This window comes from Oryx dammah, unplaced genomic scaffold (assembly GCF_014754425.2).
Source record: "Oryx dammah isolate SB20612 unplaced genomic scaffold, SCBI_Odam_1.1 HiC_scaffold_11209, whole genome shotgun sequence".
In the NCBI taxonomy this organism is placed as follows: domain Eukaryota; kingdom Metazoa; phylum Chordata; class Mammalia; order Artiodactyla; family Bovidae; genus Oryx; species Oryx dammah.
In genome coordinates, this window is record NW_024080602.1 from 3,117,948 (window position 1) to 3,132,680 (window position 14,733).

Genomic DNA, 14,733 nt, shown 5'->3' on the forward strand with positions numbered 1-14,733 from the left:
TAGCCCATCCTCCCATGCTGTCCCTAAGACTTAGATTTCACTTCTATGCTCAACTTTTGTCTTTTTAAGTAAGAAACTTAATCTGCTGGGTCTTTTAGGTCAGTGTCCTCTTTCGATAGGCACCTCCCACTTGTCTCACCAAGCCAGCCATTCATTCCCAGGACTTTGCATTACCTGCTTCCCTTTGGCTTAATCCCTCTCCCTTCGGAAGGTCCCCAGGCCTCCTCACTCCTGAACAGTCCCAGAGAGATGACTCCAGGAGGCCCCATCACCAAAGGGCCAGCCTTCAGGGGTCAAGACATTCTGTTGCCCCTCCTTTTCCTCGCAGGTTGGAGTTGTGCAGTACGGAGAAGACGTGGTACATGAATTTCACCTCAATGACTACAGGTCTGTAAAGGACGTGGTGGAAGCTGCCAGCCACATTGAGCAGAGAGGAGGAACGGAAACCCGGACAGCATTCGGAATTGAATTTGCTCGGTAAAAAAAAAAAAATTAATTTTTCCAGATCTTAGATACTGTTCTAGTTATCTATTGCTGCCCCACAAAATTTAGTATCTGAAGAGACAATAATTAATCCCTCAAAGTACTGGGCATCGGCTGGGCTCAGCCGTCAGTCCTCCTTGGATTCTCTCATGTGGTTGAAGTCTGGTGTTAGCTGGGGCTGTGGTCATCTGAAGGCTCAACTGGACTGGTCATCCAGAATGGCATGCTCACGTGGCTGGCAGTGGAGGCTGGCCATGGGCTGGGAGTTCAGCTGAGGCTGGCAATCTGAGCCCCTGTGCGTGGGCATGCGGCTTGACACTCTCACTTTATGGCAGTCTTTGAGAGGAAGTTTTCCAAGGGACCCAGGAAGGAACTCCAAGACTGCCTGTGACCTAGCTGCAGAAGCCCCAGAATATAACTTCTGCCATAGTTTTCTTTTGGCTATACCACACAGAATGTGAGATCTTAGTTCCTTGACTGGGGATTGAACCCCTGGCTCCTGCAGTGGAAGCATGGAGTCTTAACCACTGGACTACCAGGGAATTCCCTGCCATAGTCTACAATTGAGCAAGTCTCGAAGGCCAGCTCAGGTTCAAGGAGAAGAGAATTTAATTTCCCTCCTTGATGGAGGAAAGGCAAGGTCACGTCACAGAAGAGCCTTTGGGGGACAGGGGATACTTTTGCAGCCAACTTCGGGAAATATCTTCTACCACTGAGACCCTATCAAAAGTGTGTGGGTCGCATGAGAACAGAATCTTCTTGTGGGGTATTTTTCATGAGTGGAATGTGAGTAACAGAGTCAAATCTAACATCTGAGATTACAGAGCCATGAGGCTGGTTCTTTAAACGTAACACAAGAACTCACAGTGATAATGAAGGTTATTTATAGCCATCCAAAGAGCTACGTGCTTATTCCAGTGACCCTGCCATTGCTCAGAACACTGTACTCACCCGCACTGGAACCAGTGAATGATTTTAAAGTCAGTTTCCCCAGATCTTTCCAGCTGTAGCCGAAACTCCCAGGATGACTGTGTCCAAGGCATTGAGATTTAAATGTATAAATTTTACACCTACAAATATGAGCTCTGCTGTATTCATTGAGACCACAGTCCCATTACGTTATAATCCCCCCTCAAGTAGGTTTAGTCAATGTGTTTAGCAGAATTCCACAGTGTGGGAGCTATTTAGTAGTGACATGATTTTGTGTGGTCAAAGAGTAAGTTTTTTCCAACCTCACGATTCTTTATGATTATATACTCTACCAGCGTATTTGTGTTTGCTGATAAAACTTTCTCAAGCTTTTTCCCTAAATGAGCATCTCTGTTTGTAAAGATGGCTCTTACGCACCCTCCTGAGAAATGGGCCCTTGTTGCTATTTTGTCTTCATGGGGGTGAGGCCCTGAGACCCCCGAGTAGGCCCTTGTGAAGTGGCCAGTGCAGAACTGAGGAAGCCCACACCGACTGAGCTATCTGTGAGAAGCTGACTGACTCCCAGTGGGGTGGAGCCCACTGTTTCCATCTCATTTCGAAGCCCATCTCCCCCAGACTTAGTGTAAGTGTGCGACTCACCTAGTGACTTGAACCATCGTGACTCACAAGCACCGCTGGGGTGTGCAACCTGCACCTCAAGTGAACTTTCAAATCTGCTCTGCCTGGCCAAGTCTGCGGTCCAAATTACAGCTGGCTCCTTTTAAGGTCAAAGGTTTTCTTTCCTCACTCAGCTATTCATAGAGCATTTTTTTCTGTGTACCTACTAAAATAAAAGATCCAGGCCATGGACTTGAGGGTTTATAAAAATGGTAACTCGTGATCCCAGGCTTAATAGGGAAGCTCTGATAAGTGTCAGCCTAACTCAGTGAGGATGAGAGAGGGAAGGCTCCAAGGGAGGATCTTGGGAGGACTGCCAGGATTAGGGGACATCTGACCTGTCCTAGGAAGATGCCAGGATTCCAGCAGGGAGAGGTAGAGAAGACATTCTGCCCCAGTAAGAACAGAGGAGAGGGAAAGTCAAGGAACATTTATGTTCCGAGCTTTGCTCTGAGCACTTTGTGCTGGGGGGATAGTGAGCCCTGAAGCGGCAAAGAAGGTTTGGAGCTAGATTATGAGAGTGGTACTGTTGTAGCCAAAGCAAGCGTGAGTGGCCAGTGAAGGTCCCTAAGGACAAGAATGTCATCATCAGGCGTGCACATGAAGGTGACTCTGGCCACGTGTGGCTTTAGGGGAGGGGGCGGGATGGCATTGCAATGTCACCTTTGTTCATGCAACACCTTTTATTGAGCATCTACTGTATGCCTCACCCAGTTTTAGGTACTCAGGGTGAATCAGTGAACAAAATAGATAAATGTCCTGCCTTCATGAAGCTGAGGGTGAGGCGGACAATAAGCAAAAAAATAATAATAATAAAATAGTATGCTAGAAGACACAGGATATGGTAGGGAAATGGCCTTGTTTAGTCGCTAAGTTATGTTCGACCCTTTGCAGCCCCATCAACTGTGGACCATCAGGCTCCTCTGTCCATGGGAATACTGGAGTGGGTTGCCATTTTCTTCTCCGGGGTATCTTCCCGACCCAGGGATCGAACCTGTGTCTCCTGCATTGGCATGTAAATTCTTTATCACTGAGCCACTGGCAAGCCTGGGGTGGGGATGGGGGTGGTGGGAAATACAGCCTGGTAAAGGCAAAGCTCCAGTACTTTGGCCACCTCATGCAAAGAGTTGACTCACTGGAAAAGACTCTGATGCTGGGAGGGATTGGGGGCAGGAGGAGAAGGGGGACGACCGAGGATGAGATGGCTAGATGGCATCACAGACTCGATGGACGTGGGTCTGAGTGAACTCCGGGAGATGGTGATGGACAGGGAGGCCTGGCGTGCTGCGATTCATGGGGTCGCAAAGAGTCGGACACGAAAGAGCGACTGAACTGAACTGAAAGGCAGTCAAGCAGGTTGGAGAAGGCAGATATTTAATCAGCATTAATGGGGAAGTCAGGGAAGGCTTCACTGAGAACTAACATTTGAGTGGAGACTTGAAGGAGGTGAGCAAGTTGGCCAGCAGGGTGCCAAGTGGAGGAAGTTCCAAGAGGGAGGAGCTCCGATAAAGGCCCTAAGACAAGAATATGCCTGGTGGTCCCAGGATCAGGGAAGATTCCAGCAGGAAGAGGGGTCAGAAGGGTCACTGAGGGTCTGGCGAGCCACTGTCAGGACCTGGGAGTAATGGGAGCTAGGACAGGATTTGAGCAGAAAGGAGACGTGCTACGACCTGCTTTCTCCACCCGGTCACCCTGGCTTCCAGGTTCACGGAACCTGTCATGAGCGTAAAGCTCTCACTGCTCTCCAGGAAGTTAGTCTAATTTACAAAGCAACGAACCCAAGTCTTTTACACGGTACAAATTCACAAGTTTAAATCTGATGACTCATGCCAGTATTTATGCGATTGCAGATTCATACAGATATTCACACCATTCCACTCTATGAAAATATAATCCTGAAATGTCCTTGGCTCTGTATGTAATAGAACCTGTGTTTCCCTTGCCATATTTTTTTCTCCTGAAGTTTTGTTCCCGGACCTGGCCCTCCAAGAAGGTCTGGGAGCATATTGAGTCTCCTCTGAGGGGCTCGTAGACTCCCTCCACTGAGTTGGGCTTAAGCCCAAAATATTCTCTATATTTTGTCCTGTCAACTGTGCCTCAGTCCATGCCTCATACTAAAATTAGAGGGCTTTTTTAAAGCCAGCATATCCAGAATATCATAGAATTTCTCAGAGAGTGGCAGATGGTCCATTTCTCTTAACTGGTAGCTTGAAAATGCTCTGAACTAATTTATTTTAACTTTTGTGAATTCCTCAGCATCTAAATCATGCATGTCAGCTCATCAGCTTGCTGTGTAACAAAAGATACCTCTGGTAACCAACGCCTTGGAGCCTGGAGGTGGAATTTAACCTGGCATCATGGTGCTTAAATCTGTGGGTCAGACTCGTGAGGAATTACTGCAGTGCCTAAGGATAACATTTGTTTTTAGTTCCTCATTGGAAAATTCAGAACCTCACGGTCTGAAGGAGAGTTGGCCACACAGGCACCAAAAGCTAGTGATGGTTCAGGAGCCAACTTTTTCTGCTTCATAGATGGGTCACCAGCTGCGAGAGTCTGTCCACAGCATGCCAGCCCCCAGGCCCCTGGCTGGACTGCCCGGCAGACAGGCCAAGCATCTGCTCTGGCCACTGAAAACAAAAAAAAAAAAAAGCAAGAAAAAAGAATATTTGTCATATAATTTGATATTTAATAGTCCCCAAAATAGAATCAAAGTGGTTCTCTTGGGAAAAATCTTTGTCATGCTTCATCACACACATTTGCTTGGGTGTTGAATTGCTCTGACTCATCACCTTTTCAGATCTTAGGGAAGTGGTTCTCAAACCCCCGTGTTCATTAGAACTGTTGGAAAATTCTGGTGCCCAGGCTACACTCTGGAGATTCTGATTCCATGAGTCCAGGTAGGGTCTGGCATCATTTTTATTTTAATTCCCCAAGTGATTCTAATGTGTGCTGGGGTTTTTGAACCGTGAAATTAGGGCCTCTAAAGATCTCCACCTGACCCTGAACTCCCCTCCCAGAACCACCCCCTCCCTCTGCTTGCCCAAAGCAGCATGATCAGGACTTGAGAGGGTTTTTTTTAAGTCACTTTTTAAAGACAAGCAGATTTGAATGTTGCTCAATTTCATAAAAAGAAATGAAATTGTGCCATTTGCAGAGACGTGGACAGACCTAGAGTCTGTCATACAGTGAAGTCAGAGAAAAACAAATACATATTAATGCATATTTGTATGTGGAATCTAGGAAAAAATGGTGTAGATTAACTTATTTGCAAAGCAGAAATAGACACACAGACGTAGAGAACAAACGTATGGATAACAGGGGAAGAGGGGGTGGGATGGATTAGGAGATTAGGATTAATATATATACACTATTGATACTATGTCTAAAATAGATAACTCATGAGAACCTACTGTATAGCACAAGGGATGCTCTGTGGCGACCTAAATGGGAAGGAAACCCAAAAAAGAGGGGATATGTGTATACATACATGTATGTATATGTATACATACATGTATGTATGTATATATGTGTATACCCAGGGACCAAACCCTGATCTCTCACATTGCAGGCAGATTTTTTTACCAGCTGAGCCACAAGGGAAGCCCACAGACTGTATATATATAGCTGATTCAATTTGCTGTATAGCAACTAACACAACGTTGTAAAGAAACTATACTTCAATAAAAATTTTTTTAATTTTTAATAAATAAATATAAAGACAAGCAGATTTAAGACCCATCTGAGCAGCCAGTGGACAAGTAGTCTGGGTGTCTCAATCCAGCTTCTTTGGTTTGAGGTTCCAGCAGTTGTAGAGTTGCCCTGAGAGCTTAGCCCTGGCTCCCGTGGCCTCGCCTCTGCAGGAGTTTGGGGGGTTGCCCCATCTTCACTTCCCTCTGTGACCCTCCCCTGTGCTTGGGTTCCAGCTCAGAGGCTTTCCAGAAGGGCGGAAGGAAAGGGGCCAAGAAGGTGATGATTGTTATCACAGATGGGGAGTCCCACGACAGCCCGGACCTAGAGAAGGTGATCCAGCAAAGCGAGAGGGACAACGTGACCAGATACGCCGTGGCCGTGAGTCCCGGCCCCCCCCCCCCATCCCTACCTTCTAGAGGCTTTGCCATCAACCTCCTGGGGACTCTGCGCGTGGGGGAGTGTTTGCTGGCCAGGGAACTACACATCCGGGCCCTCAGATGGGCCTGTCCTTCTTACGTCTTCATAACAGCTGTGGGTTTTTTCTTCCCTCCATTGCCAGGCAGGCTCTGAAACCTCAGAAACTGGAAAACACCTCCAAGCCTCCCAACCCCAGCATCCTAGCTTAGAGCAGTTGCTCCAGCCTGCCCTGGGTGTGTGGGGGAAGTCTGTGCCATGTCCTGTCTGTCGCCCCTGCCCCCTGTTCCCTGGCAGGTCCTGGGCTACTACAACCGCAGGGGGATCAACCCAGAAGCTTTTCTGAACGAAATCAAATACATCGCCAGTGACCCCGATGACAAACACTTCTTCAACGTCACGGATGAGGCGGCCCTGAAGGACATTGTTGACGCCCTGGGGGACAGGATCTTCAGCTTGGAAGGTGAGCACTGCTTCCTGAGAGGTGCTCGTGGTCCTGGGCTCCTGGCAGGCGAAGCCCACGTGAGGGAAATCCAGCCCCACAGGGACTTCCTTGATGGTCCAGTTGTTAAGACTTCACCTTCCAATGCAGGGTTCCATCCCTGATCCGGGAGCTAAGTCCTGGCCAAAAAACCAGAATATAAACAAATGAAGCAATATTGTAACAAATTCAATAAAGACTTTAAAAAATGGTCCACATTAAAAAAAAAAAAAATCCAGCCCCACAGGATGAGAGGGTTTAGAAGTCTTCCCTTCCTGATAAACCCCAGTGCTCCCATGCTGGACGTGAGGCTCCACAGTTTCCAAACAGCCTCGAAGTCTGGTTTTGCTGATAAGCTCCTCCTTTTACAATGGAGGTAACTGCAGTTCGGAAGGACTAAATGACTTCCCAGAGCTCCCGCCACTTGGGAAGGAATTGGGGTTTGAATGAGTGTTGCCAGATATAGCAAATATAAAATACAACATTTGTGGCAGACATACTAAGAAACCATTCACTGTTTGTCTGAAATTCAAACTTAACTGAGCATCCCGTATTTTATCTGGCAGCCCAAGTTGAGCCCAGCTGAGCCCGACTCCACAGCCTGAAACACTCACTCCCCGAGTCTTGCCGCCTCCCACCCCACCGTTTTGCAAGTTTTCCTCAGACTGTCTCGCTCCTTTTGATTCAAACTCCAGTTTTGATTTGCACAGGGCTCCTTTGCACCATGTATTGCTGCAGGGGGGCCTTGCCATACTGGATTCTCTTCTACCATATGGGAGGAGCGTCAAAAGAAAGAGAAGGCAGCATAGCATCCCAGAACCCGAGCAGCCTGCTCTGCATTGGAAATGATGAGCTACAGACACAGAAAAAGAGAAAAACTAGCCCTCAAAAACGATGATAAAGGAACAGAGAGTAGGGACCTGAGTTTGACCCTTACCCTAGAATTAAACATCCAGATCAGTGAATTTATTTTCAAAATGTTTGCCCTGTGTGTTAAGAACATTGTCTACATCGACACGTCAGAGCCCCTCTGCGGGGAGGAGCTTTTGACACACATGGGATTCCTTGTGCAAATCTGTGGTGGTGACAACTCTTCCTCCTAAGGGTCGATTTACAGTTTGGGAACCATCCAGAGGCATCTGGAACCGAATCTGGTGAATAGTAGGAATGGACAAAGTGGGAAATTCCATTTTTTACCAACAATGTAGGTGATTTCTTTCCATGCACTTTTCTGGATCTTTCCCCTATGTTGACACTCTCATAGTATGCGTGCCCTGTAATATGAGGTATTCCAATCCCTTTGCAGCAGGGTTGCTAATAATAAACCCACATGGCCACCTGGAAGGGGCCTGCTGTTGGGGTGGATGAGCTGGACTCAGACCTGGGGCCCTGTCTCACCTCACTGAAAGTGCCTCCAGGTCACAGATGCTGGGGACTGAGCTGCAGACATGTCTGGCGCTAAGAAGTCATGCACGCAGCTGACGTCTTTCGGTCCCTCTGTTTTAGGCACGAACAAGAACGAAACCTCCTTCGGGCTGGAGATGTCTCAGACGGGCTTTTCCTCTCATGTGGTGGAGGTAAGGATGGGTTTAGAGCTGCCCTCCCACGCTCTCACCCTCCTTAGCTACCTAGGTCATTATCCTGCCATTCCTGGGCTGTCTCTCATCCCCCTTGCTCTCTTTCTTGGAGTCTCTCTGCCTCTCGGCTCTGTGGCTAGAAGAGGGACATCCAGATCATCAATTTATAATTAGCTGTCTCAAGCCCTCTCTGTGCAGGGTGCTGATGGGGACATGTCCCTCAGGACTAAGGTCCTGTTTGGTCCAAAAGAGCCTGGTGCAAAAACCAGGCCAGAGTGGCAAAACCCGTTGCCTGGGCTCTAACAGTGCCCTGCATGCCCGAGGTGGCCTGTGTGTGAGGGCCCAGCCCTGTGTCCATGTGGGCAGAAGTCCCAGATGTGCTCCAGCAGGCGGCCCACAGGGGCCTCTCAGAGTGCAAGCTCGGCGTCATGTTGCAGGGGTCCCAAGCAGACCCGTGGTGTCACCAGCATCGGGCTACGTCTGGGGCACGTGCTTCACCTGGATCCGATTCTCAGGATGGGGCTGAAACCTCACAGGATTGCCAGAGGGGCATATGCATGCATGCTCAGTCACCCAGTCGTGTCCTGCCAGGCTCCTCTGTCCGTGGAATTTTCCAGGCAAGGATACTGGAGCGGGTTGCAATTTCCTGTGCTAGTGGATCTTCCCAACCCAGGGACTGAACCCGCGTCTCCTGAGTCTCCCGCGTTGGCAGGCGAGTGCTTTGCTGTTCAGCCACCTGGGAAGCCTGCCAGAGGGGCAGAGGAGTCCGTAGCTGTGAGCACGCCTTACTTCTAAAGCCGTTTGGAGGTAGAGCCCTGCCTGAGAGTACGTGTGGGGAAAGCCTGTGTTGCTGGTATCAGCACACGCCCCTGTGAGCACACTCCGGGCTGACATGTGCCCTGGGTTTGTGCGTTGTGCTCTGCCCAGCTGGCCCCATGGGAAGGGGTCATGCCTCCCAATCTGCCAGAAAAGGCCTATCGGTCCATCCCACTTCTACCTCACTTTCACTAACCCCCTGAATTCTCCCCACTCCTCTGTGAGGTGAACGTGGCAGGGTTCCTTATTCCCAGTTTCCAGGTAAAGAAGCCATGTCCCGGGAAGGCCGAATGACCTGCTGAAGTGACGCAAGTGAGAGAAATATTAGCCTCATGCTGTCCCCCCACACTGAGCAGCTGTTCCATGAGAGTGGGTGGAATCTGAGGGGGTGCTGAGTCAGAGATCCCAGATCGGAGGGGAGAGGGATGGATGCCCAGCACACAGCGGGCAGATGGACGGAAATGCGGCTCACGCTCAGCGTTTCCTGAGCTGCATCTGGACTATCTCATGCCCATTGAATACAGCAAGATATAAATATTACTGCTCTATATTGACAGTAGTCATGCAATATATGCCAAGCACTTCCATTTTTTTTCCAGAAAATTTCTGTGCCTAATTCATGCTCAAAAACAGCCCTGCAGAGTCGGCAGACGGTAATAGTTGTCCCATTTTAGGTGGTCACATTAGCAAATCTTTTCAATGCCTTTTCTGTGCTGGGCCCTGTGCTCCATCCCAGGAGGTACAGAGGCAAGAGCCCTGCCCTTAGGAAGCTCCCAGTCTGAGGGTAAGGGGCTGCATACCAGGAGGGGCAAGGGCATCATTCATTCACGCAGGTCAGGCATCAAATTCTGTGTTCCAGCCGGACTAGCCCTGGACTCCTGACTCTGGAGTCAGGGCTAGTTAGAAAATGCAACAGAGAAAATCAATTTCATTAAATCCGACAAGCATTTGTCAAATGCAACTAAGATATCAAAAGGAAGCGGAATTTATTCTTGCCACATAGGAGTCAGCCTGAAAACAACGCAGAACAGCAGTCCTGAACTTAGAGAATAAGATAAGAGAAACTACAGACTTCTCCAGAGCACAGGTGTATAACTTCCGGAGGCCCGCCCATCCATGGAGCCCTGTAGAGACTCCCTGCTCAATGGGGAACCACGTGGACCCATCTAACACTCATCAAGGCCGTGTGAGGCACTTCCCTGGTGGTCTAGTGGTTAAGACTCTACATTTCCACTCCAGGGGGCACTAGTTTGATCCTTGATCAGGGAATTAAGATCTGCATGCATGGTTTAGCAAAAACAAAAACAGCCCTTGCCAAGGCTGTGTGTGATCAGGGTTTTACAGAAGGAAAGGCCCAGGCTAAGGGAAAGGAGATTCAGGGGAGCATCAGGGGAGTCTCGGGCTTGGACAGGCCCCTGAGGACAAGGATTTCAGCAGCCATGGATGGCAGCAGGCAAGAAAAGAGAGGAAGTTATACTCACAGGACTGGGGGAAGGCTGAGCACACACGGGGGCCCAGCCTTGATGGTGGGGACAGCAAGAGAATGAGAATGAGAGAGAGAGAGAGAATGAGACAGCAAGAGAGAGAGAATGTCCCATGTCTCCGTCTTCCATTCCAAGGTCAGTTTTTGAGCATCTCCCCTTGGGCCTGGCTGTGTGTGAGGCACTGGGATATATAGAGATGAAGGTAACATTTCAACTGACAGCAATTCATAGTCTAGTTGGGGAGCTGCTGCTAAGTCACTTTAGTCGTGTCCGACTCTGTGCGACCCCATAGATGGCAGCCCACAGGCTCCTCTGTCCCTGGGATTCTCCAGGCAAGAACACTGGAGTGGGTTGCCATTTCCTTCTCCAATGCATGCATGCATGCACGCTAAGTCGCTTCAGTCGGGTTTGACTCTGTGCGACCCCATGGACAGCAGCCCACCAGGCTCCCCTGTCCATGGGATTCTCTAGGCAAGAATACTGGAGTGCATTGCCATTTCCACCTGGTGGGCTGCCGTCTATGGTGTCGCACAGAGTCGGACACAACTGAAGCGACTTAGCAGCAGCAGTTGGGGAGAAAGACTCCTAAATGATAAGTTCAGTCTCCTGCTTCCAATATTATGATCTGTGTGTGCCCAGGAATCAGGGAATCTAGAGAGAAGGAAGGTTAAGACAAGCTTCAGGGATTTGGGGAAGTTTAGCTGCACCTTGACAATGCCCCAAGCAGCAGAATATGTCAAACAAAATGAGTTCTTGCAGGATCAATAGAGTTCCTCTACTGCAAAGGGGAGACCAGCAGCTCAGGACCTCAACTTGTTATTGAGGTCAAGGTCATCAGCTGCCTCCTGTAGCTTCCTCCACATGCTCAACTCTTGTTCTCTTCCCCTAACTGGAGAAACTCAGGAGGCACCTCCCCACCTTGTAGATAGAAACCCCAGTTCTGTCACCCTGTGTCTTGTTTTCAAATGACAGACATCTAGAAGCTTTCTTCTGATAAGACTTAGAAAAATACAATGATTACATTTGAATTTGAGACTCTAAGACTTTTTAAATAATTGTTTAAATAAAATCCTTCCAAATCCAAAGGATTGGTGAGAGTGATGGTTGCCTGTCGGCACTGTGACTGGCCATTGTGTTGCTATTTTAGGGTACAGAGGTTTTCCAGTGCTAGGCTGGTCATGCCATCATAATTGGCACAGCCGTCCTGTCCTTGGGAGTCCAACCCCACAGCTCTCAGGATCAGTCAGACCTCTCTGGGGATTAGGGACAAGAAGGTCCAGCCTCTCAACTTTGCCCAGAACAGGTCCTAAGCCTGAGTGAGTACATCTCTTGGGTGAACCTTGGGGCTCCATCTCCTCTGGAAACACTCCCTAGACAGCCTCAGGCAGCTGCTGCCTGTAAATGTGCTGAGTCTTCAGTTGTCCTGGGCCTGTTGAGCTCTGTCAGAAGGAAGGATCCCTAGTCCTAAGGGAAGGACCCATAGAATGTTCACAAATGACAGAGGAAAGGTCAGGTCTGATCACCTGGTCTGCTGCCATCTTACCTAGCAAGGAAAGCAGGCTTCAAGTTAGGAGGGGCAAAAGCAACAAGAGATAGAAAGGACCAGAGTCCAGATTAGGAGATCCCCATATATCCCCGAGCCCCTGGATGAACCAAAGCTCCAGGCCATAGGCATTATTACATTCCAGCATGATGGCCAGAAGTCAGCTGGGAAAACCAGGAACCCAGAGCCCCAGGGAACTCTAGTCCTGATTAGCCAAAAGGAGAAAGAATATTCTGGAAATTACCATCAGCAAAATGAGCTATGGATGCCTGGCCAAATTTTAGAATGGATTTGTAAGCCAGTGGTTCCATTAGCATTTGGAAATGAATGTGAAGGTCGCTGAGAGCTGGAGTGGCTTCTGTTAGTGCTGGCTGCTTGCTGAGGTGATGAACTCCCTGTCAAGCTGGGTAACCAAGAAAAAGCTGCATGAATCTGCCAGAAAGCTTGCAGAAGAGATCCACAGCTCTCAGTCTATAATCCCCATGGGCCACAAGGGGAAGGTGTGGTAGAAGGGAGAGGACCATAAATAATTGATGCCTGTAGTGATGGCTCTCCTGCATTGCACTCCGTAAATTTCCCCAACATCGAAAGTTTACAGAAGGAAGCAGTTTTATTAGGGTGGACCTTATCTACACGAAAGACTTGGCCACTCACCCAAGATGAGAACAGAGTGTTTTTTCTTTAAATTACACATGATGGTCTAGGAGGACCAGCCTTAGTTACATTTGAAACAGCCTAAGTGTGGGATGGGGTGTGGGGTGGGGGGTTACCCCCCGAGACCAACAGCCCCAGCCACCCCCTGCCTCTTCAGCCTGTGCCCTTTTCACCAGCCCTCCTGGGCTCATGGACCAGATAGCTAAGTTTAGGGGTGATTATGTAAGGTTCTCAGCTGCTGAAGCCTTAAAGTTGTCATCTTTCCTAAGGATTTTGCATTTGAACTCGTTTTGCATGTCTTATTTAATCAAAAGTAGAAGAAACTCATCCATAATGATGAAATGAGGGGTTGACAGCTAAAGTCTGTAAACTCCTTTTGAGCCCCCTTAGCTCTAAACGGTGGATTCTTCCCCGGCCAGCTCTGGGGCAGGCAGCCAGGGCTGCCCCCATGAGGCTGAGGCCTGCTGCCATGCTGTTCTGCATTCTTTGCAAGTTGACCCCTGGTGGCAGGAAACATTCCTGGTTCTTTGAGGTCCTCAGAAGCCCAGCCCCAAGTCCTAAGGCTGTGCCCTGGTGCCAAATGCCCCACTCCTGGCCATTGTTCCAGGACCTCTGAGTAGAAATAACCATCTCTCTGATCTGGAATGAATAGTCAAGTAAGAACATGCCCTTTGATCCTCCGCCCCCTCCTCACTGCCCCAGCCTACAGCTTTCAGCCCCACGAATGGTGCAGGGCCCCTCTCCACAGAAAGACTGAAGGCCCATTTCTGGGTCTTTCCTGCCTAACCCCGTCTCAATATCCAGGCACTGATCCCTTCCTCAGGCTCCACTAGGCTTGTTGAAAACATCTTCTACCAAGAGAATCTGAGCAACTAGTTAAAGCATCATCCACCCTCTTAACTGTGTATTTGCCTTAGAAGGTACTCTTGGGGACAGAGTCCTGACCTCCCTGTGGCCACTCTGGTAATGGACATGTGGGTGAGGAAGCCATAGGGGAGCCTGAGGGAGGAGACCAGCACCCCATGCCCTCTAGGTGGTCTCCCTGTGAACAGAACCACCATGGGCCACCTCCATCGGCCCCCGCAGCCCTGCCTCTCCAACATCAAGAACTGGTATCATCTGGTGTCCTCATTCCATTGCTACCAGGCCAGAGGAGAGCTCTGTCTGGCTGTGTGGCCTCAGACAAATCGTTTTGCTTCTCTGAACTTCAATCTTTGAGCAGATGTCTGAAAAACGCGAGGAATTGAATCTTGAGGCTTGGAACTTGAAGTGTGCATTTTGAGATTTCCTAATAAGTCAGAGGGCTTCTCAGGTGGCTCAGTGGTAAAGAATTCGCCTGCCAAAGCAGGAGACTTAGGTTCGATCCCTGGGTCCGGAAGCTCCCCTGGAGAAGGAAATGGCAACCCACTCCAGTATTCTTGCCTGGGAAATTCTATGGACAGAAGATGCTGGTGGGCGATAGTCTATTGGGTCACAAGAGTCAGGCACGACTTAGTGACTAACCAACCAAGAAGTCAAGGAAGGTTTTCTTAAAATCCTTCCCTAACTCTGCCATGTACGCACCCACCCCCTCAGCAGGCTGCCCCTCCTGTGGGCCCTCAGAATAGGCTGTCCTGGCCTCTACCAGATCACTCCTCACAGACTCATCTGTAGGTCCAACTTGACTGTGAGATCTGAGGACCCCTGCCTCCCTGGAAGTACTTTATGGCTGAAGTAATGAATGAGAGGAACTAACATGTCAGTTCAGTTCAGTCGCTCAGTCATGTCCGACTCTTTGCGACCCCATGAATTGCAGCACGCCAGGCCTCCCTGTCCATCACCAACTCCCAGAGTTCACTCAGACTCACGTCCATCGAGTCCGTGATGCCATCCAGCCATCTCATCCTCTGTCATCCCCTTCTCCTCCTGCCCCCAATCCCTCCCAGCATCAGAGTCTTTTCCAATGAGTCAACTCTTCGCATGAGGTGGCCAAAGCACTGGAGTTTCAGCTTCAGCATCATTCCT

The 14,733-nt window shown here is 49.2% G+C and overlaps 1 protein-coding gene across 2 annotated transcripts in view; it reads left to right on the forward strand.

The window, feature by feature from the left end:
* The window catches only part of LOC120860885 (integrin alpha-11), a 139,350-nt gene that overhangs the window by 79,861 nt on the left and 44,756 nt on the right, over positions 1-14,733 (forward strand). For both annotated transcript variants that reach the window (XM_040236596.1, XM_040236595.1), the window contains exons 7-10: positions 329-477; positions 5,994-6,138; positions 6,472-6,637; positions 8,162-8,232. In XM_040236596.1, coding sequence (XP_040092530.1) covers positions 329-477; positions 5,994-6,138; positions 6,472-6,637; positions 8,162-8,232 — 531 coding nt within the window. The remainder of the gene's footprint in view (positions 1-328; positions 478-5,993; positions 6,139-6,471; positions 6,638-8,161; positions 8,233-14,733) is intronic.